At 32.3% G+C, this 23494-nt stretch overlaps 1 protein-coding gene across 1 annotated transcript in view; it reads left to right on the top strand.

The window, feature by feature from the left end:
• LOC134705647 (mucin-2-like) overlaps window positions 1-23494 on the top strand; it is a 55665-nt gene that overhangs the window by 2694 nt on the left and 29477 nt on the right. The window contains exons 4-25 of the mRNA XM_063564367.1: window positions 204-490; window positions 1886-2021; window positions 4673-4828; window positions 7989-8251; window positions 9067-9205; window positions 9742-9906; window positions 10468-10730; window positions 11546-11684; window positions 12221-12385; window positions 12947-13209; window positions 14024-14162; window positions 14704-14868; window positions 15431-15693; window positions 16509-16647; window positions 17189-17353; window positions 17915-18177; window positions 18993-19131; window positions 19673-19837; window positions 20399-20661; window positions 21477-21615; window positions 22157-22321; window positions 22883-23145. Of these exons, the coding sequence (XP_063420437.1) occupies window positions 204-490; window positions 1886-2021; window positions 4673-4828; window positions 7989-8251; window positions 9067-9205; window positions 9742-9906; window positions 10468-10730; window positions 11546-11684; window positions 12221-12385; window positions 12947-13209; window positions 14024-14162; window positions 14704-14868; window positions 15431-15693; window positions 16509-16647; window positions 17189-17353; window positions 17915-18177; window positions 18993-19131; window positions 19673-19837; window positions 20399-20661; window positions 21477-21615; window positions 22157-22321; window positions 22883-23145 (4244 nt within the window). The remainder of the gene's footprint in view (window positions 1-203; window positions 491-1885; window positions 2022-4672; window positions 4829-7988; window positions 8252-9066; window positions 9206-9741; window positions 9907-10467; window positions 10731-11545; window positions 11685-12220; window positions 12386-12946; window positions 13210-14023; window positions 14163-14703; window positions 14869-15430; window positions 15694-16508; window positions 16648-17188; window positions 17354-17914; window positions 18178-18992; window positions 19132-19672; window positions 19838-20398; window positions 20662-21476; window positions 21616-22156; window positions 22322-22882; window positions 23146-23494) is intronic.

The raw sequence follows: 23494 nt of genomic DNA, 5'->3' as shown, positions 1-23494 counted from the left end.
TACACAACGATACAAAGTGATTTAGAAATTAGTTTCTTCACTGTTTAACGTTGACACATACTGAAATAAATGAACTAAAGTACCATCCAACTCAAAATGAATCAATGATAAACTTAGATTTGATATATTATGCATTTATCAGTGAAAAAAAACTTGTTTTGAGATGACGTATTTATTTGAATATAATCATATGATATTTTAAGGAATGTGTGACAAATCACTTGGAATGAGTGATGATAGTATTGATGGAACCGTGTCTTACTCCTCATCTACCACAAACAGTGGCAAAGGAGGGCTTGAAAATCCATGGCTGCCCGAGTCTGACAAGTTTACTGGATCATTTATTAAAGTTGATTTTCAACGACTAGGCTTCTTCACAAAAATTGAAATGAAAGGTGGAATCATTAATGGAAGAACAGGATATGTAAAAGAAGTTAGAGTAGAAATCCTCAAAGAAATAAATAATAAAGATAGCTGGAAGGAGGTCGGTGTAAGTATTCTAATTTCCAAACCTTCCACTTGAAACGATTAAACTCAAAACTTATTTTGACAAATGCAGCTTTATTTAAGATAAATAAAATCTATATGGATTCTTAAATGTTGAAAACTTAAGTAGGTACCTAGGTGAGGTTTAGTAATTTTCGTGAAATATTATTATAATACTCTATGGTTGTATTCCTACGATACATGGTAAAACATCTTCCCTCATAGCTTCCATTTTCCTTTTCATACAATACTTCAATAGCTCATAAAAGTTCATTTTACAAAAAAATAAGCAAATCCTTTTTTTTTATTTGAGTAAAGAAACCTATAGTAATGCAAATATAAGGTATTATTCGAGTCAGCATTTCCCGCCATTTAAAACAAACTATCTCGAAAAGGAGTTCCATAACCTTTTATCCTTATCTGATGCTCTTCAGAATTGTAGTATCAATTTTATATAGTAGTAGTTGATTTTTTAAATTTCACCCTCAATAATTATCAAAGGTACCAGGATTATAATTAAGTACGCCAGACGCGAGTTTCGTTTTCATAAGCTTAAAACATATTCAGAACTATATTCAACGCTTCTATTTATCAACAAAAGACAGATAAATCAATGTGGCAATACACTATTTGGTATATCAGTATAATAACAAAACGCTAATATGAATAAATGATAACATATAAAAAAACAGGCTTATTATTTGATACGCCAGACACGCGTTTCGTTTCCATAAGACTCATCAGTGATATTCATTTCAAAAGAGTTAGAATCCCAAACAAGTATAACGTTGTTAAGCATTGAAAACCATACATTCCAAAAAGTTGTGCCAAATACGGCTAAGGTAATCTATGCATGGGATAAGTCAATCTTAAGTATTTCGATTTATTCCTTTTTTTACAAATATTAAAGGTTTAAAAATGACCATATAATTGATACGCATGTCACTACCGAAATGCTGACTATTGGGCTAATGATACCCTCGGGGACAAAACATGCACCAACAGAAAAGCATTGTTTTTTTATTAATCTAATATTTGGATGGATATATTTTTATTGTCACTTTAACGAAGGTAGAACTCAACATAAATGTTAATGCTGTAAACTATCACAGATTTGTTATAAAACGAAACATCCTTGTAAAATTGCAAAATAAAAATAAATTACAATGGTTTTTGAAATTATCGAATTTAAGTGAGTGTTTTGTATTACATTAAGCCATAAGCATGTTATTTTGCGATGCACTGTGGTCTAGTTGACAGGATTTTTGTATAAAAAAATCACAAGTCGATTAAGTATGGATTTTCATCATTTATATAAGTGATGCTGTTGTGCTTCCGCTTTTTAGACTTTTGCTTTTATGTGAAAAAATAATCAGATTTTTATTTTCTCTTTTGACAGACATTCAAAGCAAACACAGATGTCACTACAATAGAGATTGTGAGTTTCAACATAACTATGGGATATGCAATACGATTGCAACCAATCATTTGGGAAGACTCTCCTATAATTGGATTTGAAGTGTTTGGGTGTCTACGTAAGTATCTTCTATCTAAGTTTCTCAATATGCGTACGTAATAACGAACTTCAACCAATAGGTTTGATTTTCAATGATAAGGAAGTCACAACGCAGTAAAAATGTCAAATTATGCCATAAAAAAGAATATGTTTGCTTGTCGTAATCCTATCTACCCAGAAAACAACTGCCTATTCAAAATATTTTATTTCCCTGATGTGATTTTTTTTAATCAGATAGGCACGAAGACTTAAAAACACCTGACATTACAATTTTTCTTTCCCAACCAAAAACCACTTAAAAACACCAAAAATGCATACCTTCATGATTTCTACCTACCCACAGTCTCTACCTTTTGGAAAGGTTTGAGCAAACCAAAATATTTTCAAGTGTGGCCTAACACACAACATTATGATATGCCTTATTAAGACGGGTCAGAAAAGTTAAAATGTTCAGCAGCATTATATAAGCTATTTTGGCGTGAAATAATCCAAATGGCCTATAACAACAAATGTTTATATCACTGCAAATTGTGATCCGAATTGTATATTCTGATGTATTTGGTCTTTGTATACAATTTTGAAAGTTTCCACAGTGTTGAACTCGAAACGTTCGGACGATACATTGAAATCATCAGCGATAGAACATGTGTCAAATACCGTTGTGGTCACGTTTGTATAGTGCATTAACCATCTATGTATTCAGAAGAAATGAAAGAGTTACAACACTTAACACAATTTGTAAGAGCACTCTGCATCGCACTAAAATATTTTGGAAGGGTAAAAAAAATAAAAATAGTATTTTCTGATATACTTAGTATATCCTGTTTTGTGGTCAAATTTTGTTGTTGTTGAAAATAATGTCTTCAAAAGACCTACGATTCGTGTGTACGAATTTGATCTTCATCAACCTAATTATTAACTACAATGTTTTTAAAACACTAATTATATACAGATATTTGAAATAAAACATTTGTTGAAACCAATATCTTCGTTTTCTGTTGGTCAACAGTTTCAATGAATAAAATGGTCTCTTTGTTTTACATTGAAGTAAATGTGCTTCTGTTTTTGTTTGTTTTTAACATATAAAAACAATAGGTAATATAAGTAATATATAACTGTTTGTCCTGTATCGTACCCATTAGAGTTTGCAGACAATGTAATTAGTATTTAATTGTAGCTTAATTTGATGTCTTATCTTATTTTCTGTTTAACATTAAAAATAGATTTTTCCGTACTTCCTATTTTCGTCTGTTCAGAAAATAAACATTTTGTTCCTTTTCTATGGAACGTCACAGCTGTCGTAAGTGGAACTCTCATATAAGGTTATGTTGTTTTCTTATAACTTGATGATATTTTGTCTTCACATACTATTGTTTTGACATTACGTTATGATGTTTTTATATAACTCTATATGGAATAGTCATAACTATTTAGTGTACAATCGTTAATTTTGTAACATTATTACCTAATGTTAAAACCATGTTAACAAATGACAAACCATTATTACGAAATCACATGTGATGATATAACTACAATACGCTAAGGCACATACACATCAAGTTATGTTAAAACCACATTGCCTAATGAAACAAATACATTACAAAATGAAGAAATAACATGAGTTATGACCAAACCATATTAAGTAATGACCAAGCATATCAATTCAAAACGAAAAAAAAGGCAACAGAAGTAGACCGCTGTTCAAATCGTGTAATTTTGAAATATTATTAAAGTCAATTGAAACGAGTGCCTAGTGAAAAATAATGTTAATCCAATTCTTGAACGAATGCCTACATATATCATAAACTTGGTCTTTTGTGCACGATTTTACTAATTTTTTTGTATAAATTTCGTACAATTGTCAAAAAATATTCATATCGGTCAGTATTGTTGTAAAAATATGGCAGCTTACTAATGGTCGTGTTTTGAAGCCGAAATTTAAAGATTGTTACCCGTTTGTAAACAACAAAGAAGCATTGATATTCAGGTAAGAACCCGTATAATAGGTACAATAAGAACAAGTTTTTCTTAAAGGCAGGGCGATGTTTACGTTTGGTTTTCCATTCACACTTGCGTATTGCGATCACCGGATTTTTACGGTCACGCGGAATACGGTAAACATGTCGGCGAATCGTTTGCTGGTAGCAATCAATTAAAAAAAAGTGAACTTGTAAATTTAAATAAAATATAGAATTTTTCTTGAGAAAAAAGTTATATACATAAGTTTTATAATTTGCACTTGCGTATTGCGATCACCGGATTTTTACGGGAAAGGTCACGCGGCAAACGGAAAAGAGGTCGGCGAATTGATTGCTGGTAGCAAGCAATAAAAAAATAAGTACTTTCAAATTAAAACAAATTATAGAATTATCTGGAGAATAAAGTTTATATAAGTTTTATAATAAAACCCAGCCATTTAGTTTAAAAAAAAACATATGCATTTTTAATCTGAAGTTTAATATGACTATTCTTTATTGAGTTAAATTAAAACCATATTATGTAAGTACATTATATTATCAAGTGATAATAAAACAACATAGCGTAATATTAAAATTCAACATAAGACAGATGTGGCGTTACATAATTTTCGCTTTTATGTACAAAAAGAAATGTTTTATCTTGCTATATGTTTGCTGTTATGAATTTATAAAGCTTGGGGTGTTTTTGTAGCTGGCCAACCAGCCACAACACCTACACAATCTCCAAGTATTACCTCTGAAAAAACTTCAACAGCGTCAACCCAAACTACAGGCACTCAAGCTGGTGCCCCAGGAACAAGCCCACCTTTGATTCCAACAACCACAGGACCCGCTTCTACAACTACAGGTATATTAATAGTGTCAGAATATCAGCAAATTACTCACGTTATAAGTACAGTTTTGAGTTAGAAGATTCGTTATAAACATTGCATTATATTATGTCTAGGTATTCTCGTGTTGAGAAACAGTGAAAGATAGATTGGTTGCATTATGACAGTTGTCAACTTTTTAAAAATTCTCTATTAATTGTAGAAACAATGTATTTTCATTCCTTCTTTATCATGATTGATAACGGTCAGGAATGTAGAGGTTGTACACACTGTATAATTATAAGATGAGTAACGTAATCTTCCTTCGCTGTTTTGGATACCTAATTTGCTTGCGTGTTCTAACACAAAACGTTATAGGACTAGGTCTCCTAAGTATTTCCCGAAACTTCATTCTTAATAATTAACTTTTATTTATTGAGCAATCAAAGCCGGAATTTATTGTAGAACTAACTTTAATAGAGTAGTTGTTAATCAGATGGGAATACTGACACAATCCAAAGATCATTTAGAGTACATTCAATCTAATTTCCATTCTCAATTTTAATCTAAGACTATTTCGTCTTGCAATATTATTCACATATTTAACTTTTCTATACTTGTTTGCATTCCAAACAAATTGTTTTTCTGTTTGTCTTTTTCATTTTTAGCCATGGCGTTGTCAGTTTGTTTTAGATTTACGAGTTTGACTGTCCCTTTGGTATCTTTCGTCCCTCTTTTGTTTCATAAGAAATAATTGTTAATTCAAATGTCTTGATGTAAGGAGGGCATCGTATGTGTACCAACCAATTACCCTGCTACAAACAAGAGATTCTCTAAAAAAAGGTATTATCGAGATGTTTGATTTCTGAATTGACAAGATATTATATTCAATTCCTCAAATATAGTTTAGATATCACATTTCTAGATATTGATTGAAATGTAAACTGTTATAGGCTAATTTATTTTGAAAGTTTGATTTCTTTTTTAAACTGGACGATTGATTGATTGAATAGAAATGAAGACTTTTTACATTGTACTATACTTTAAAATAAAATCGTTGAATACAAAAATCGACCGAATAAAAAGTTAAAGTAGTATCTTTTCCATCATTTAAATTGTTTGGGTTAAACTTTTGACATCACTCATCTCCATCGGACAAATAAGAAGGTACTCAACATCCGAATGCCACTAGTGTTTTTCACATGTTTTGTTTGCTAACAAGTCAAACTTTTGAACGAATAGCCCTTCTAATCTTGCAGTGAGATGTATAAGAGTAACAAAACGAACACTTCCTTACTGTTGGAAGGGAATTAAGATTTCATTATAAATGGTAACACACATCCATTCATCGTATGTATTAATCCAGTGTAACTAAGATTTACCCCCAAACAAATTGCAACAGATAATGTTTTTATTATTGCATATAGAACTTTATATACACATTAAATCTAACTTGAGGAAAACTCAAAATCAGCATTTTTAACTTCCTACAGAAATTAACATTGGAAGGGGAGATAACTCCGCAAAAATGAGTTTATTTTGATTTTCTTAAAAGTTGTTACCCTTCAGGAGCACCTGAGATTACCCCTAGTTTTTGGTGGGGTTCGTGTTGTTTATTCTTTAGTTTTCTACGTTGTGTCATATGTACTATTGTTTGTCTGTTTGTTGTTTTCATTTTCAGTCATGACGTTGTCAGTTTGTTTTAGATTTATGAGTTTGACTGTCCTCTTGGTATCGTTCGTCCCTCTTTTATGTAAAGTATGATACTTTGATTGGGTTGTAAGTTCGTATTTGACTAAACTTTACAATCTTCTGCTTATGAAATGTACAAAACAGAAGTGTTCTGTGTATTTTTTATTTTTTGTGTGAATTTTTCATTACAAAAATTGCAAATTTGTGGCTTTGTAACCATTTTGAAAAGATAATGGGAAAATGTACTTTTGTTTAAATTTATTAACTATATTTTTTCAGCATCTTACGTCTTTAAAGAAACATTAAACCACAAAATTGAACATAATGTTTAATTATTTTTTATTTAATTTGAGATTCTATACCTTGTCATGTTGTAAAATTCAATTAATGGTCGATTAATGAATTATGAAATAAAGATTTGTAGATTGATAAAACATATGAAAACACATTGAGAGTCGTCTTTTATACTCTAAAGACTGCTTAAGTATCAAGAATCAATAATTACATTAGATGTATGTTTCATTATAATACGTTATTCTGATTCATGAGACAATAACATTTCATTCCTGATGACACGAGGTCCCACAATAATAAAATTAACGGTACCAGTTTTCTTGCACCAGATGCGCATTTCGACAATACATGTCTCTTCAGTGATGCTCGTGGCCAAAATGTTTCAAATCCAAAGCTTATATAAAAGATGAAGAGCTATAATCCAAAAGGTCAAAAAAGTATAGCCAAATCCGTGAAAGGAATCAGAGCTTTGCATGAGGGAGATACATTCCTTAATTTATAATAATTTCTAATATTTTGTAACAGCAAATTTTAATAACACAACAAATCCGTATTTTCATGCCAGTACCGAAGTACTGGCTACTGGGCTGGTGATACCCTCGGGGACTAATAGTCCACCAGCAGAGGCATCGACCCAGTGGTAGTAATACAATTAACAGTACCAGTTTTCTTGCACCAGATGCGCATTTCGAACAGGTGAATTTAAAAATTTAAAACTTCATGAAAATCGTGTTTTTATAATCCTAGCTAAACAATGTTATTATAAGTATTGAATGCTTCTTTTTGTAACTTTATAGGGTTCTAAAAGCGTTGACCGTGCGTACATTTTTAGAATGAAGCGCTTTCGCGCTTCTTACAAAATGTACTTCGGTCAACGCTTTTACACCCCAATAAATTTACAAAGAGGAGCATTCAATTCTTAAATAAATTCTGATGAATAGAAGAGGTGAAGTTATAATTTTCTTTCAATTTTTATTACTTTCTGCCTTTTAGCAAAGTTATCTCCCTTTACAATGCAAATCTTCATAGGATTTTTTAATTGACTTAAAATTTATGGGACTTTTTCTGTGTACATTTTGGGTATAATGCTTAAGATTAAAACTTTAAAATCTTCTTTTGCAATTACTTCAAGGTTCGGGTCAAATTTATACTGGATTGACTGGACTATATTCCTTGTATTCCTATTTATGCTATTGCTATTTGAACTTGTAGGTTTAGAAACTTGTCCGGATGATTCGCCAAAGGGCCCATTAACTTTGAATAGTGTGACTTCACCAAAGTCTCCAGATGGTGCTGAAAACGCTTTGAAACCTACAGGGTGGACACCGTCACCTGGTGACGATAATCCTGTTTTAGAGTTAAAACCAACTGACAGTACTCCGATAATGAATATTGCTGTTGAAACAGAATTTGTTGACAGTGTTGTTTTCAAACTTTATAAAGAAGGCGTTTTAGTTGCGGAGAAAACTGTAAAGGTATGAACATAAATAATTATTATATTATGGTAATATCAATGAAACAATGAAAAAGAAGACAACTCCAATTCATTATCTAAAAAGAGCACGAAAAGCAGTTCTGATATTCTAGTACAACCAATTAATGTTGACAAATTACGTTACATCATACTCTGGTGTCGTTGGTTAGACCATTAGTCTTCTTAGAGTAAGAACATATACATAAGTGTTTGATTTTTGTGTATGGACTTTCTAAATAACTAGCACTGTATTTTCATCGTATTAATGGTTCAATATTTGATCAAATCGAACTGGGAAAAGTTATGGCTTTGTCAGTTTGTTTTAGATTTATGAGTTTGACTGTCCCTTTGATATCTTTCGTCCCTCTTTTACCTTCTAGGTGATGTTGTTTTCTTGGATTTTTTGTTCGTACGTTGTTTACAATTAGAAGTAAAACATGCATAAAAAGAATTTACGAAATTTGTTGTTAAAGAAGGATTATTGTAAAATTTTGGCTAGTAAAATCGACTAAAGGTAAAAATGACATAAAACGATTTCATGTTTTTTTAAACATTTATTCTACACGATGAAGTCAATCAATAATGCACAAGGTCAACAATTAGGAAAATTCATAAAACTTTCCAATCATCCCAGAAACAATTATATGTTTAAATAAAAAGTTGCATTTAGCCTTAACTGATCTGTCAACAATCAACACTGTATATGTTATTTCAATCATTTATGGGGCATGTACCAATAAATGACACTAGACTATTCAATATAGTATTTCATAAACGGATCATTAATACATTTTATTTGGCTATGTATTTCAATAGGTAAAATCAACTGGTGTAGCAGAAGTGGAATTTGTAAAACCTGTGTTGGCTGACGAAATAAAATTGGCTATCATACCAAACAAAAATCCTAATGAAACTCCGGTTGTTAAAAATGTTGTCGTGGAGGCTTGTATTAAAGGTAACTACTGTTGTTGTGCTTCAACACAACTAAGTTTGAAAAATTGCTCTGGTAAACCCGATAAAATTATAACCACTATATACAAATGCATTCAATCTTATAAATTCCATATTTCATTCATTCATATGTATTAATGAAAGATATTGATATAATTAATCCTTCAATCTTTTATATTTTAACTATAACAATTTACATATTGTCTTAATTTGTGATTGTTTGTCAACATGGATTGACAATGTTCAGGTTTGAGCTGTTATGATGAAGGCTACTGAAATAAAAAGAACTCGGTTGTTTCAAATTGATCAAATGTGATTAAACTTATATTACTAATAATACAACTTCCGTGTCATTTGGAATTATGATCAATTATGACAGTGCCGGAAAATACCAGATGTTGCCCTTTTACATATATAATATTTCAGCTTCATTAGTGTTGGACAAATCGACATCTGTATTAAGGATGAACTCAAATTTGTTTTTAGTTATATATGCATGTGTTAAAATATATGTACTAAGCCTGTGATTTTTTTCTTTAGCTGTGACCACAGGACAACCGGCCACAACACCTACATCGTCTACTGTGTTTACCTCTGTAACAACTTCTACAGCGTCAGCCCCAACTACTGGCACTCAAGCTGGAGCCCCAGGAACAAGTCCACCTTTGATTCCAACAACCACAGGACCCGCTTCTACAACTACAGGTATATTAGTAGTCAGAAAATCTGAAATCAATTATCAACAAAACAATTTCCAGACTTTATTTGTACAGGTATGAGTTTAAAAGTTCGCTCATATCTCTTCATTAATTATGTCCTGGTACAACTTTTTCGTTTCGTGAAACAGCGTTTGATATATTGAATGAAATTTGAAAAGTTGTTTCAGATGACAAGTATTTTGTTTCCCTCGCTCTTTAAGCCCTAAACATCGTCGTTTTATTTTGGTGTAAATTCTGGTAGCGCTTTCATAAGGAGTATATATTTCTCATTAACTTCAATGATCCACATCTCCTCAATTGGGCAAATATTCAGGGTCTCAACATTCCAATACCACTAGTGGTCTGTCAAACCTTTCGTTTGCTAACAGGTCAAACTTTTGAACGAAAATCCCTTATGATATTGCAGGAAGCTAGATAAAGATTACAAGATGATCACTATCTTGCTGTTGACACGAAAGGAATATGTCAATATTAATAGTAACAAACAGTCATCCATCATATGAATTCCTCATATTCGGATTTATACTAATGCTATGTGTTTTTTTAGGGTTGGAAATTTGTCCGGATGATTCGACAAAGGGCCCAATAACTTTGGATAGTGTGACTTCACCAACGTCTCCAGATGGTGCTGAAGACGCTTTGAAACCTACAGGGTGGACACCGTCACCTGGTGACGATAATCCTGTTTTAGAGTTAAAACCAACTGACAGTTCTCCGATAATGAATATTGCTGTTGAAACAGAATTTGTTGACAGTGTTGTTTTCAAACTTTATAAAGACGGCGTTTTAGTTGCGGAGAAAACTGTAAAGGTATGAACATAAATAATTATCATATTATTGTAATATCAATGAAAAATGAAAAAGAAGACAACTCCAATTCATTATCTAAAAAGAGCACGAAAAGCAGTTCTGATATTCTAGTACAACCAATTAATGTTGACAAATTACGTTACATCATACTCTGGTGTCGTTGGTTAGACCATTAGTCTTCTTAGTGTAAGAACATATACATAAGTGTTTGATTTTTGTGTATGGACTTTCTAAATAACTAGCACTGTATTTTCATCGTATTAATGGTTCAATATTTGATCAAATTGAACTGGAAAAAGTTATGGCGTTGTCAGTTTGTTTTAGATTTATGAGTTTGACTGTCCCTTTGGTATCGTTCGTCCCTCTTTTACCTTCTAGGTGATGTTGTTTTCTTGGATTTTTTGTTCGTACGTTGTTTACAATTAGAAGTAAAACATGCATTAAAAGAATTTACGAAATTTGTTGTTAAAGAAGGATTATTGTAAAATTTTGGCTAGTAAAATCGACTAAAGGTAAAAATGACATAAAAACGATTTCATGTTTTTTTAAACATTTATTCTAGACGATGAAGTCAATCAATAATGCACAAGGTCAACAATTAGGAAAATTCATAAACCTTTCCAATCATCCCAGAAACAATTATATGTTTGAATAAAAAGTTGCATTTAGCCTTAAGTGATCTGTCAACAATCAACACTGTATATGTTATTTCAATCATTTATGGGGCATGTACGAATAAATGACACTAGACTATTCAATATAGTATTTCATAAACGGATCATTAATACATTTTATTTGGCTATGTATTTCAATAGGTAAAATCAACTGGTGTAGCAGAAGTGGAATTTGAAAAACCTGTGTTGGCTGACGAAATAAAATTGGCTATCATACCAAACAAAAATCCTAATGAAACTCCGGTTGTTAAAAATGTTGTCGTGGAGGCTTGTATTAAAGGTAACTACTGTTGTTGTGCTTCAACACAACTAAGTTTGAAAAATTGCTCTGGTAAACCCGATAAAATTATAACCACTATATACAAATGCATTCAATCTTATAAATTCCATATTTCATTTATTCATATGTATTAATGAAAGATATTGATATAATTAATCCTTCATTCTTTTATATTTTAACTATACCAATTTACATATTGTCTTAATTTGTGATTGTTTGTCAACATGGATTGACAATGTTCAGGTTTGAGCTGTTATGATGAAGGCTACTGAAATAAAAAGAACTCGGTTGTTTCAAATTGATCAAATGTGATTAAACTTATATTACTAATAATACAACTTCCGTGTCATTTGGAATTATGATCAATTATGACAGTGCCGGAAAATACCAGATGTTTCCCTTTTACATATATAATATTTCAGCTTTATTAGTGTTGGACAAATCGACATCTGTATTAAGGATGAACTCAAATTTGTTTTTAGTTATATATGCATGTGTTAAAATATATGTACTAAGCCTGTGATTTTTTTCTTTAGCTTTGACCACAGGACAACCGGCCACAACACCTACATCGTCTACTGTGTTTACCTCTGTAACACCTTCTACAGCGTCAGCCCCAACTACTGGCACTCAAGCTGGAGCCCCAGGAACAAGTCCACCTTTGATTCCAACAACCACAGGACCCGCTTCTACAACTACAGGTATATTAGTAGTCAGAAAATCTGAAATCAATTATCAACAAAACAATTTCCAGACTTTATTTGTACAGGTATGAGTTTAAAAGTTCGCTCATATCTCTTCATTAATTATGTCCTGGTACAACTTTTTCGTTTCGTGAAACAGCGTTTGATATATTGAATGAAATTTCAAAAGTTGTTTCAGATGACAAGTATTTTGTTTCCCTCGCTCTTTAAGCCCTAAACATCGTCGTTTTATTTTGGTGTAAATTCTGGTAGCGCTTTCATAAGGAGTATATATTTCTCATTAACTTCAATGATCCACATCTCCTCAATTGGGCAAATATTCAGGGTCTCAACATTCCAATACCACTAGTGGTCTGTCAAACCTTTCGTTTGCTAACAGGTCAAACTTTTGAACGAAAAGCCCTTATGATATTGCAGGAAGCTAGATAAAGATTACAAGATGATCACTATCTTGCTGTTGACACGAAAGGAATATGTCAATATTAATAGTAACAAACAGTCATCCATCATATGAATTCCTCATATTCGGATTTATACTAATGCTATGTGTTTTTTTAGGGTTGGAAATTTGTCCGGATGATTCGACAAAGGGCCCAATAACTTTGGATAGTGTGACTTCACCAACGTCTCCAGATGGTGCTGAAGACGCTTTGAAACCTACAGGGTGGACACCGTCACCTGGTGACGATAATCCTGTTTTAGAGTTAAAACCAACTGACAGTTCTCCGATAATGAATATTGCTGTTGAAACAGAATTTGTTGACAGTGTTGTTTTCAAACTTTATAAAGACGGCGTTTTAGTTGCGGAGAAAACTGTAAAGGTATGAACATAAATAATTATCATATTATTGTAATATCAATGAAAAATGAAAAAGAAGACAACTCCAATTTATTATCTAAAAAGAGCACGAAAAGCAGTTCTGATATTCTAGTACAACCAATTAATGTTGACAAATTACGTTACATCATACTCTGGTGTCGTTGGTTAGACCATTAGTCTTCTTAGTGTAAGAACATATACATAAGTGTTTGATTTTTGTGTATGGACTTTCTAAATAACTAGCACTGTATTTTCATCGTATTAATGGTTCAATATTTGATCAAATTGAACTGGAAAAAGTTATGGCGTTGTCAGTTTGTTTTAGATTTATGAGTTTGACTGTCCCTTTGGTATCGTTCGTCCCTCTTTTACCTTCTAGGTGATGTTGTTTTCTTGGATTTTTTGTTCGTACGTTGTTTACAATTAGAAGTAAAACATGCATTAAAGGAATTTACGAAATTTGTTGTTAAAGAAGGATTATTGTAAAATTTTGGCTAGTAAAATCGACTAAAGGTAAAAATGACATAAAAACGATTTCATGTTTTTTTAAACATTTATTCTAGACGATGAAGTCAATCAATAATGCACAAGGTCAACAATTAGGAAAATTCATAAAACTTTCCAATCATCCCAGAAACAATTATATGTTTGAAAAAAAGTTGCATTTAGCCTTAAGTGATCTGTCAACAATCAACACTGTATATGTTATTTCAATCATTTATGGGGCATGTACCAATAAATGACACTAGACTATTCAATATAGTATTTCATAAACGGATCATTAATACATTTTATTTGGCTATGTATTTCAATAGGTAAAAGCAAATGGTGTAGCAGAAGTGGAATTTGAAAAACCTGTGTTGGCTGACGAAATAAAATTGGCTATCACACCAAACAAAAATCCTAGTGAAACTCCGGTTGTTAAAAATGTTGTCGTGGAGGCTTGTATTAAAGGTAACTACTGTTGTTGTGCTTTTATTACAATAAAATCAACACAACTAAGTTTGATAAACTGCTCTGGTAAACCCGATAAAATTATAACCACTACATACAAATGCATTCAATCTTATAAATTCCATATTTCATTCATTCGTATGTATTAATGAAAGATATTGATATAATTAATCCTTCAATCTTTTATATTTTAACTATACCAATTTACATATTGTCTTAATTTGTGATTGTTTGTCAACATGGATTGACAATGTTCAGGTTTGAGCTGTTATGATGAAGGCTACTGAAATGAAAAGAACTCGGTTGTTTCAAATTGATCCAATGTGATTAAACTTATATTACTAATAATACAACTTCCGTGTCATTTGGAATTATGACAGTGCCGGAAAATACCAGATGTTTCCCTTTTACATATATAATATTTCAGCTTCATTAGTGTTGGACAAATCGACATCTGTATTAAGGATGAACTCAAATTTGTTTTTTGTTATATATGCATGTGTTAAAATATATGTACTAAGCCTGTGATTTTTTTCTTTAGCTGTGACCACAGGACAACCGGCCACAACACCTACATCGTCTACTGTGTTTACCTCTGTAACACCTTCTACAGCGTCAGCCCCAACTACTGGCACTCAAGCTGGAGCCCCAGGAACAAGTCCACCTTTGATTCCAACAACCACAGGACCCGCTTCTACAACTACAGGTATATTAGTAGTCAGAAAATCTGAAATCAATTATCAACAAAACAATTTCCAGACTTTATTTGTACAGGTATGAGTTTAAAAGTTCGCTCATATCTCTTCATTAATTATGTCCTGGTACAACTTTTTCGTTTCGTGAAACAGCGTTTGATATATTGAATGAAATTTGAAAAGTTGTTTCAGATGACAAGTATTTTGTTTCCCTCGCTCTTTAAGCCCTAAACATCGTCGTTTTATTTTGGTGTAAATTCTGGTAGCGCTTTCATAAGGAGTATATATTTCTCATTAACTTCAATGATCCACATCTCCTCAATTGGGCAAATATTCAGGGTCTCAACATTCCAATACCACTAGTGGTCTGTCAAACCTTTCGTTTGCTAACAGGTCAAACTTTTGAACGAAAAGCCCTTATGATATTGCAGGAAGCTAGATAAAGATTACAAGATGATCACTATCTTGCTGTTGACACGAAAGGAATATGTCAATATTAATAGTAACAAACAGTCATCCATCATATGAATTCCTCATATTCGGATTTATACTAATGCTATGTGTTTTTTTTAGGGTTGGAAATTTGTCCGGATGATTCGACAAAGGGCCCAATAACTTTGGATAGTGTGACTTCACCAACGTCTCCAGATGGTGCTAAAGACGCTTTGAAACCTACAGGGTGGACACCGTCACCTGGTGACGATAATCCTGTTTTAGAGTTAAAACCAACTGACAGTTCTCCGATAATGAATATTGCTGTTGAAACAGAATTTGTTGACAGTGTTGTTTTCAAACTTTATAAAGACGGCGTTTTAGTTGCGGAGAAAACTGTAAAGGTATGAACATAAATAATTATCATATTATTGTAATATCAATGAAAAATGAAAAAGAAGACAACTCCAATTCATTATCTAAAAAGAGCACGAAAAGCAGTTCTGATATTCTAGTACAACCAATTAATGTTGACAAATTACGTTACATCATACTCTGGTGTCGTTGGTTAGACCATTAGTCTTCTTAGTGTAAGAACATATACATAAGTGTTTGATTTTTGTGTATGGACTTTCTAAATAACTAGCACTGTATTTTCATCGTATTAATGGTTCAATATTTGATCAAATTGAACTGGAAAAAGTTATGGCGTTGTCAGTTTGTTTTAGATTTATGAGTTTGACTGTCCCTTTGGTATCGTTCGTCCCTCTTTTACCTTCTAGGTGATGTTGTTTTCTTGGATTTTTTGTTCGTACGTTGTTTACAATTAGAAGTAAAACATGCATTAAAAGAATTTACGAAATTTGTTGTTAAAGAAGGATTATTGTAAAATTTTGGCTAGTAAAATCGACTAAAGGTAAAAATGACATAAAAACGATTTCATGTTTTTTTAAACATTTATTCTAGACGATGAAGTCAATCAATAATGCACAAGGTCAACAATTAGGAAAATTCATAAAACTTTCCAATCATCCCAGAAACAATTATATGTTTGAATAAAAAGTTGCATTTAGCCTTAAGTGATCTGTCAACAATCAACACTGTATATGTTATTTCAATCATTTATGGGGCATGTACCAATAAATGACACTAGACTATTCAATATAGTATTTCATAAACGGATCATTAATACATTTTATTTGGCTATGTATTTCAATAGGTAAAAGCAAATGGTGTAGCAGAAGTGGAATTTGAAAAACCTGTGTTGGCTGACGAAATAAAATTGGCTATCACACCAAACAAAAATCCTAATGAAACTCCGGTTGTTAAAAATGTTGTCGTGGAGGCTTGTATTAAAGGTAACTACTGTTGTTGTGCTTTTATAACAATAAAATCAACACAACTAAGTTGGATAAACTGCTCTGGTAAACCCGATAAAATTATAACCACTACATACAAATGCATTCAATCTTATAAATTCCATATTTCATTCATTCGTATGTATTAATGAAAGATATTGATATAATTAATCCTTCAATCTTTTATATTTTAACTATACCAATTTACATATTGTCTTAATTTGTGATTGTTTGTCAACATGGATTGACAATGTTCAGGTTTGAGCTGTTATGATGAAGGCTACTGAAATGAAAAGAACTCGGTTGTTTCAAATTGATCCAATGTGATTAAACTTATATTACTAATAATACAACTTCCGTGTCATTTGGAATTATGACAGTGCCGGAAAATACCAGATGTTTCCCTTTTACATATATAATATTTCAGCTTCATTAGTGTTGGACAAATCGACATCTGTATTAAGGATGAACTCAAATTTGTTTTTAGTTATATATGCATGTGTTAAAATATATGTACTAAGCCTGTGATTTTTTTCTTTAGCTGTGACCACAGGACAACCGGCCACAACACCTACATCGTCTACTGTGTTTACCTCTGTAACACCTTCTACAGCGTCAGCCCCAACTACTGGCACTCAAGCTGGAGCCCCAGGAACAAGTCCACCTTTGATTCCAACAACCATAGGACCCGCTTCTACAACTACAGGTATATTAGTAGTCAGAAAATCTGAAATCAATTATCAACAAAACAATTTCCAGACTTTATTTGTACAGGTATGAGTTTAAAAGTTCGCTCATATCTCTTCATTAATTATGTCCTGGTACAACTTTTTCGTTTCGTGAAACAGCGTTTGATATATTGAATGAAATTTGAAAAGTTGTTTCAGATGACAAGTATTTTGTTTCCCTCGCTCTTTAAGCCCTAAACATCGTCGTTTTATTTTGGTGTAAATTCTGGTAGCGCTTTCATAAGGAGTATATATTTCTCATTAACTTCAATGATCCACATCTCCTCAATTGGGCAAATATTCAGGGTCTCAACATTCCAATACCACTAGTGGTCTGTCAAACCTTTCGTTTGCTAACAGGTCAAACTTTTGAACGAAAAGCCCTTATGATATTGCAGGAAGCTAGATAAAGATTACAAGATGATCACTATCTTGCTGTTGACACGAAAGGAATATGTCAATATTAATAGTAACAAACAGTCATCCATCATATGAATTCCTCATATTCGGATTTATACTAATGCTATGTGTTTTTTTAGGGTTGGAAATTTGTCCGGATGATTCGACAAAGGGCCCAATAACTTTGGATAGTGTGACTTCACCAACGTCTCCAGATGGTGCTGAAGACGCTTTGAAACCTACAGGGTGGACACCGTCACCTGGTGACGATAATCCTGTTTTAGAGTTAAAACCAAATGACAGTTCTCCGATAATGAATATTGCTGTTGAAACAGAATTTGTTGACAGTGTTGTTTTCAAACTTTATAAAGACGGCGTTTTAGTTGCGGAGAAAACTGTAAAGGTATGAACATAAATAATTATCATATTATTGTAATATCAATGAAAAATGAAAAAGAAGACAACTCCAATTCATTATCTAAAAAGAGCACGAAAAGCAGTTCTGATATTCTAGTACAACCAATTAATGTTGACAAATTACGTTACATCATACTCTGGTGTCGTTGGTTAGACCATTAGTCTTCTTAGTGTAAGAACATATACATAAGTGTTTGATTTTTGTGTATGGACTTTCTAAATAACTAGCACTGTATTTTCATCGTATTAATGGTTCAATATTTGATCAAATTGAACTGGAAAAAGTTATGGCGTTGTCAGTTTGTTTTAGATTTATGAGTTTGACTGTCCCTTTGGTATCGTTCGTCCCTCTTTTACCTTCTAGGTGATGTTGTTTTCTTGGATTTTTTGTTCGTACGTTGTTTACAATTAGAAGTAAAACATGCATTAAAGGAATTTACGAAATTTGTTGTTAAAGAAGGATTATTGTAAAATTTTGGCTAGTAAAATCGACTAAAGGTAAAAATGACATAAAAACGATTTCATGTTTTTTTAAACATTTATTCTAGACGATGAAGTCAATCAATAATGCACAAGGTCAACAATTAGGAAAATTCATAAAACTTTCCAATCATCCCAGAAACAATTATATGTTTGAATAAAAAGTTGCATTTAGCCTTAACTGATCTGTCAACAATCAACACTGTATATGTTATTTCAATCATTTATGGGGCATGTACCAATAAATGACACTAGACTATTCAATATAGTATTTCATAAACGGATCATTAATACATTTTATTTGGCTATGTATTTCAATAGGTAAAAGCAAATGGTGTAGCAGAAGTGGAATTTGAAAAACCTGTGTTGGCTGACGAAATAAAATTGGCTATCACACCAAACAAAAATCCTAATGAAACTCCGGTTGTTAAAAATGTTGTCGTGGAGGCTTGTATTAAAGGTAACTACTGTTGTTGTGCTTTTATTACAATAAAATCAACACAACTAAGTTTGATAAACTGCTCTGGTAAACCCGATAAAATTATAACCACTACATACAAATGCATTCAATCTTATAAATTCCATATTTCATTCATTCATATGTATTAATGAAAGATATTGATATAATTAATCCTTCAATCTTTTATATTTTAACTATACCAATTTACATATTGTCTTAATTTGTGATTGTTTGTCAACATGGATTGACAATGTTCAGGTTTGAGCTGTTATGATGAAGGCTACTGAAATAAAAAGAACTCGGTTGTTTCAAATTGATCCAATGTGATTAAACTTATATTACTAATAATACAACTTCCGTGTCATTTGGAATTATGACAGTGCCGGAAAATACCAGATGTTTCCCTTTTACATATATAATATTTCAGCTTCATTAGTGTTGGACAAATCGACATCTGTATTAAGGATGAACTCAAATTTGTTTTTAGTTATATATGCATGTGTTAAAATATATGTACTAAGCCTGTGATTTTTTTCTTTAGCTGTGACCACAGGACAACCGGCCACAACACCTACATCGTCTACTGTGTTTACCTCTGTAACACCTTCTACAGCGTCAGCCCCAACTACTGGCACTCAAGCTGGAGCCCCAGGAACAAGTCCACCTTTGATTCCAACAACCACAGGACCCGCTTCTACAACTACAGGTATATTAGTAGTCAGAAAATCTGAAATCAATTATCAACAAAACAATTTCCTGACTTTATTTGTACAGGTATGAGTTTAAAAGTTCGCTCATATCTCTTCATTAATTATGTCCTGGTACAACTTTTTCGTTTCGTGAAACAGCGTTTGATATATTGAATGAAATTTGAAAAGTTGTTTCAGATGACAAGTATTTTGTTTCCCTCGCTCTTTAAGCTCTAAACATCGTCGTTTTATTTTGGTGTAAATTCTGGTAGCGCTTTCATAAGGAGTATATATTTCTCATTAACTTCAATGATCCACATCTCCTCAATTGGGCAAATATTCAGGGTCTCAACATTCCAATACCACTAGTGGTCTGTCAAACCTTTCGTTTGCTAACAGGTCAAACTTTTGAACGAAAAGCCCTTATGATATTGCAGGAAGCTAGATAAAGATTACAAGATGATCACTATCTTGCTGTTGACACGAAAGGAATATGTCAATATTAATAGTAACAAACAGTCATCCATCATATGAATTCCTCATATTCGGATTTATACTAATGCTATGTGTTTTTTTAGGGTTGGAAATTTGTCCGGATGATTCGACAAAGGGCCCAATAACTTTGGATAGTGTGACTTCACCAACGTCTCCAGATGGTGCTGAAGACGCTTTGAAACCTACAGGGTGGACACCGTCACCTGGTGACGATAATCCTGTTTTAGAGTTAAAACCAACTGACAGTTCTCCGATAATGAATATTGCTGTTGAAACAGAATTTGTTGACAGTGTTGTTTTCAAACTTTATAAAGACGGCGTTTTAGTTGCGGAGAAAACTGTAAAGGTATGAACATAAATAATTATCATATTATTGTAATATCAATGAAAAATGAAAAAGAAGACAACTCCAATTCATTATCTAAAAAGAGCACGAAAAGCAGTTCTGATATTCTAGTACAACCAATTAATGTTGACAAATTACGTTACATCATACTCTGGTGTCGTTGGTTAGACCATTAGTCTTCTTAGTGTAAGAACATATACATAAGTGTTTGATTTTTGTGTATGGACTTTCTAAATAACTAGCACTGTATTTTCATCGTATTAATGGTTCAATATTTGATCAAATTGAACTGGAAAAAGTTATGGCGTTGTCAGTTTGTTTTAGATTTATGAGTTTGACTGTCCCTTTGGTATCGTTCGTCCCTCTTTTACCTTCTAGGTGATGTTGTTTTCTTGGATTTTTTGTTCGTACGTTGTTTACAATTAGAAGTAAAACATGCATTAAAAGAATTTACGAAATTTGTTGTTAAAGAAGGATTATTGTAAAATTTTGGCTAGTAAAATCGACTAAAGGTAAAAATGACATAAAAACGATTTCATGTTTTTTTAAACATTTATTCTAGACGATGAAGTCAATCAATAATGCACAAGGTCAACAATTAGGAAAATTCATAAAACTTTCCAATCATCCCAGAAACAATTATATGTTTGAATAAAAAGTTGCATTTAGCCTTAAGTGATCTGTCAACAATCAACACTGTATATGTTATTTCAATCATTTATGGGGCATGTACCAATAAATGACACTAGACTATTCAATATAGAATTTCATAAACGGATCATTAATACATTTTATTTGGCAATGTATTTCAATAGGTAAAAGCAAATGGTGTAGCAGAAGTGGAATTTGAAAAACCTGTGTTGGCTGACGAAATAAAATTGGCTATCACACCAAACAAAAATCCTAATGAAACTCCGGTTGTTAAAAATGTTGTCGTGGAGGCTTGTATTAAAGGTAACTACTGTTGTTGTGCTTTTATTACAATAAAATCAACACAACTAAGTTTGATAAACTGCTCTGGTAAACCCGATAAAATTATAACCACTACATACAAATGCATTCAATCTTATAAATTCCATATTTCATTCATTCGTATGTATTAATGAAAGATATTGATATAATTAATCCTTCAATCTTTTATATTTTAACTATACCAATTTACATATTGTCTTAATTTGTGATTGTTTGTCAACATGGATTGACAATGTTCAGGTTTGAGCTGTTATGATGAAGGCTACTGAAATAAAAAGAACTCGGTTGTTTCAAATTGATCCAATGTGATTAAACTTATATTACTAATAATACAACTTCCGTGTCATTTGGAATTATGACAGTGCCGGAAAATACCAGATGTTTCCCTTTTACATATATAATATTTCAGCTTCATTAGTGTTGGACAAATCGACATCTGTATTAAGGATGAACTCAAATTTGTTTTTAGTTATATATGCATGTGTTAAAATATATGTACTAAGCCTGTGATTTTTTTCTTTAGCTGTGACCACAGGACAACCGGCCACAACACCTACATCGTCTACTGTGTTTACCTCTGTAACACCTTCTACAGCGTCAGCCCCAACTACTGGCACTCAAGCTGGAGCCCCAGGAACAAGTCCACCTTTGATTCCAACAACCACAGGACCCGCTTCGACAACTACAGGTATATTAGTAGTCAGAAAATCTGAAATCAATTATCAACAAAACAATTTCCAGACTTTATTTGTACAGGTATGAGTTTAAAAGTTCGCTCATATCTCTTCATTAATTATGTCCTGGTACAACTTTTTCGTTTCGTGAAACAGCGTTTGATATATTGAATGAAATTTGAAAAGTTGTTTCAGATGACAAGTATTTTGTTTCCCTCGCTCTTTAAGCCCTAAACATCGTCGTTTTATTTTGGTGTAAATTCTGGTAGCGCTTTCATAAGGAGTATATATTTCTCATTAACTTCAATGATCCACATCTCCTCAATTGGGCAAATATTCAGGGTCTCAACATTCCAATACCACTAGTGGTCTGTCAAACCTTTCGTTTGCTAACAGGTCAAACTTTTGAACGAAAAGCCCTTATGATATTGCAGGAAGCTAGATAAAGATTACAAGATGATCACTATCTTGCTGTTGACACGAAAGGAATATGTCAATATTAATAGTAACAAACAGTCATCCATCATATGAATTCCTCATATTCGGATTTATACTAATGCTATGTGTTTTTTTAGGGTTGGAAATTTGTCCGGATGATTCGACAAAGGGCCCAATAACTTTGGATAGTGTGACTTCACCAACGTCTCCAGATGGTGCTGAAGACGCTTTGAAACCTACAGGGTGGACACCGTCACCTGGTGACGATAATCCTGTTTTAGAGTTAAAACCAACTGACAGTTCTCCGATAATGAATATTGCTGTTGAAACAGAATTTGTTGACAGTGTTGTTTTCAAACTTTATAAAGACGGCGTTTTAGTTGCGGAGAAAACTGTAAAGGTATGAACATAAATAATTATCATATTATTGTAATATCAATGAAAAATGAAAAAGAAGACAACTCCAATTCATTATCTAAAAAGAGCACGAAAAGCAGTTCTGATATTCTAGTACAACCAATTAATGTTGACAAATTACGTTACATCATACTCTGGTGTCGTTGGTTAGACCATTAGTCTTCTTAGTGTAAGAACATATACATAAGTGTTTGATTTTTGTGTATGGACTTTCTAAATAACTAGCACTGTATTTTCATCGTATTAATGGTTCAATATTTGATCAAATTGAACTGGAAAAAGTTATGGCGTTGTCAGTTTGTTTTAGATTTATGAGTTTGACTGTCCCTTTG

The sequence above is a fragment of the Mytilus trossulus genome, chromosome 2, assembly GCF_036588685.1.
Source record: "Mytilus trossulus isolate FHL-02 chromosome 2, PNRI_Mtr1.1.1.hap1, whole genome shotgun sequence".
Classification (NCBI taxonomy): domain Eukaryota; kingdom Metazoa; phylum Mollusca; class Bivalvia; order Mytilida; family Mytilidae; genus Mytilus; species Mytilus trossulus.
Note: the sequence above shows the minus strand (reverse complement) of the source record. Positions and strands in the feature narration are given on the sequence as shown.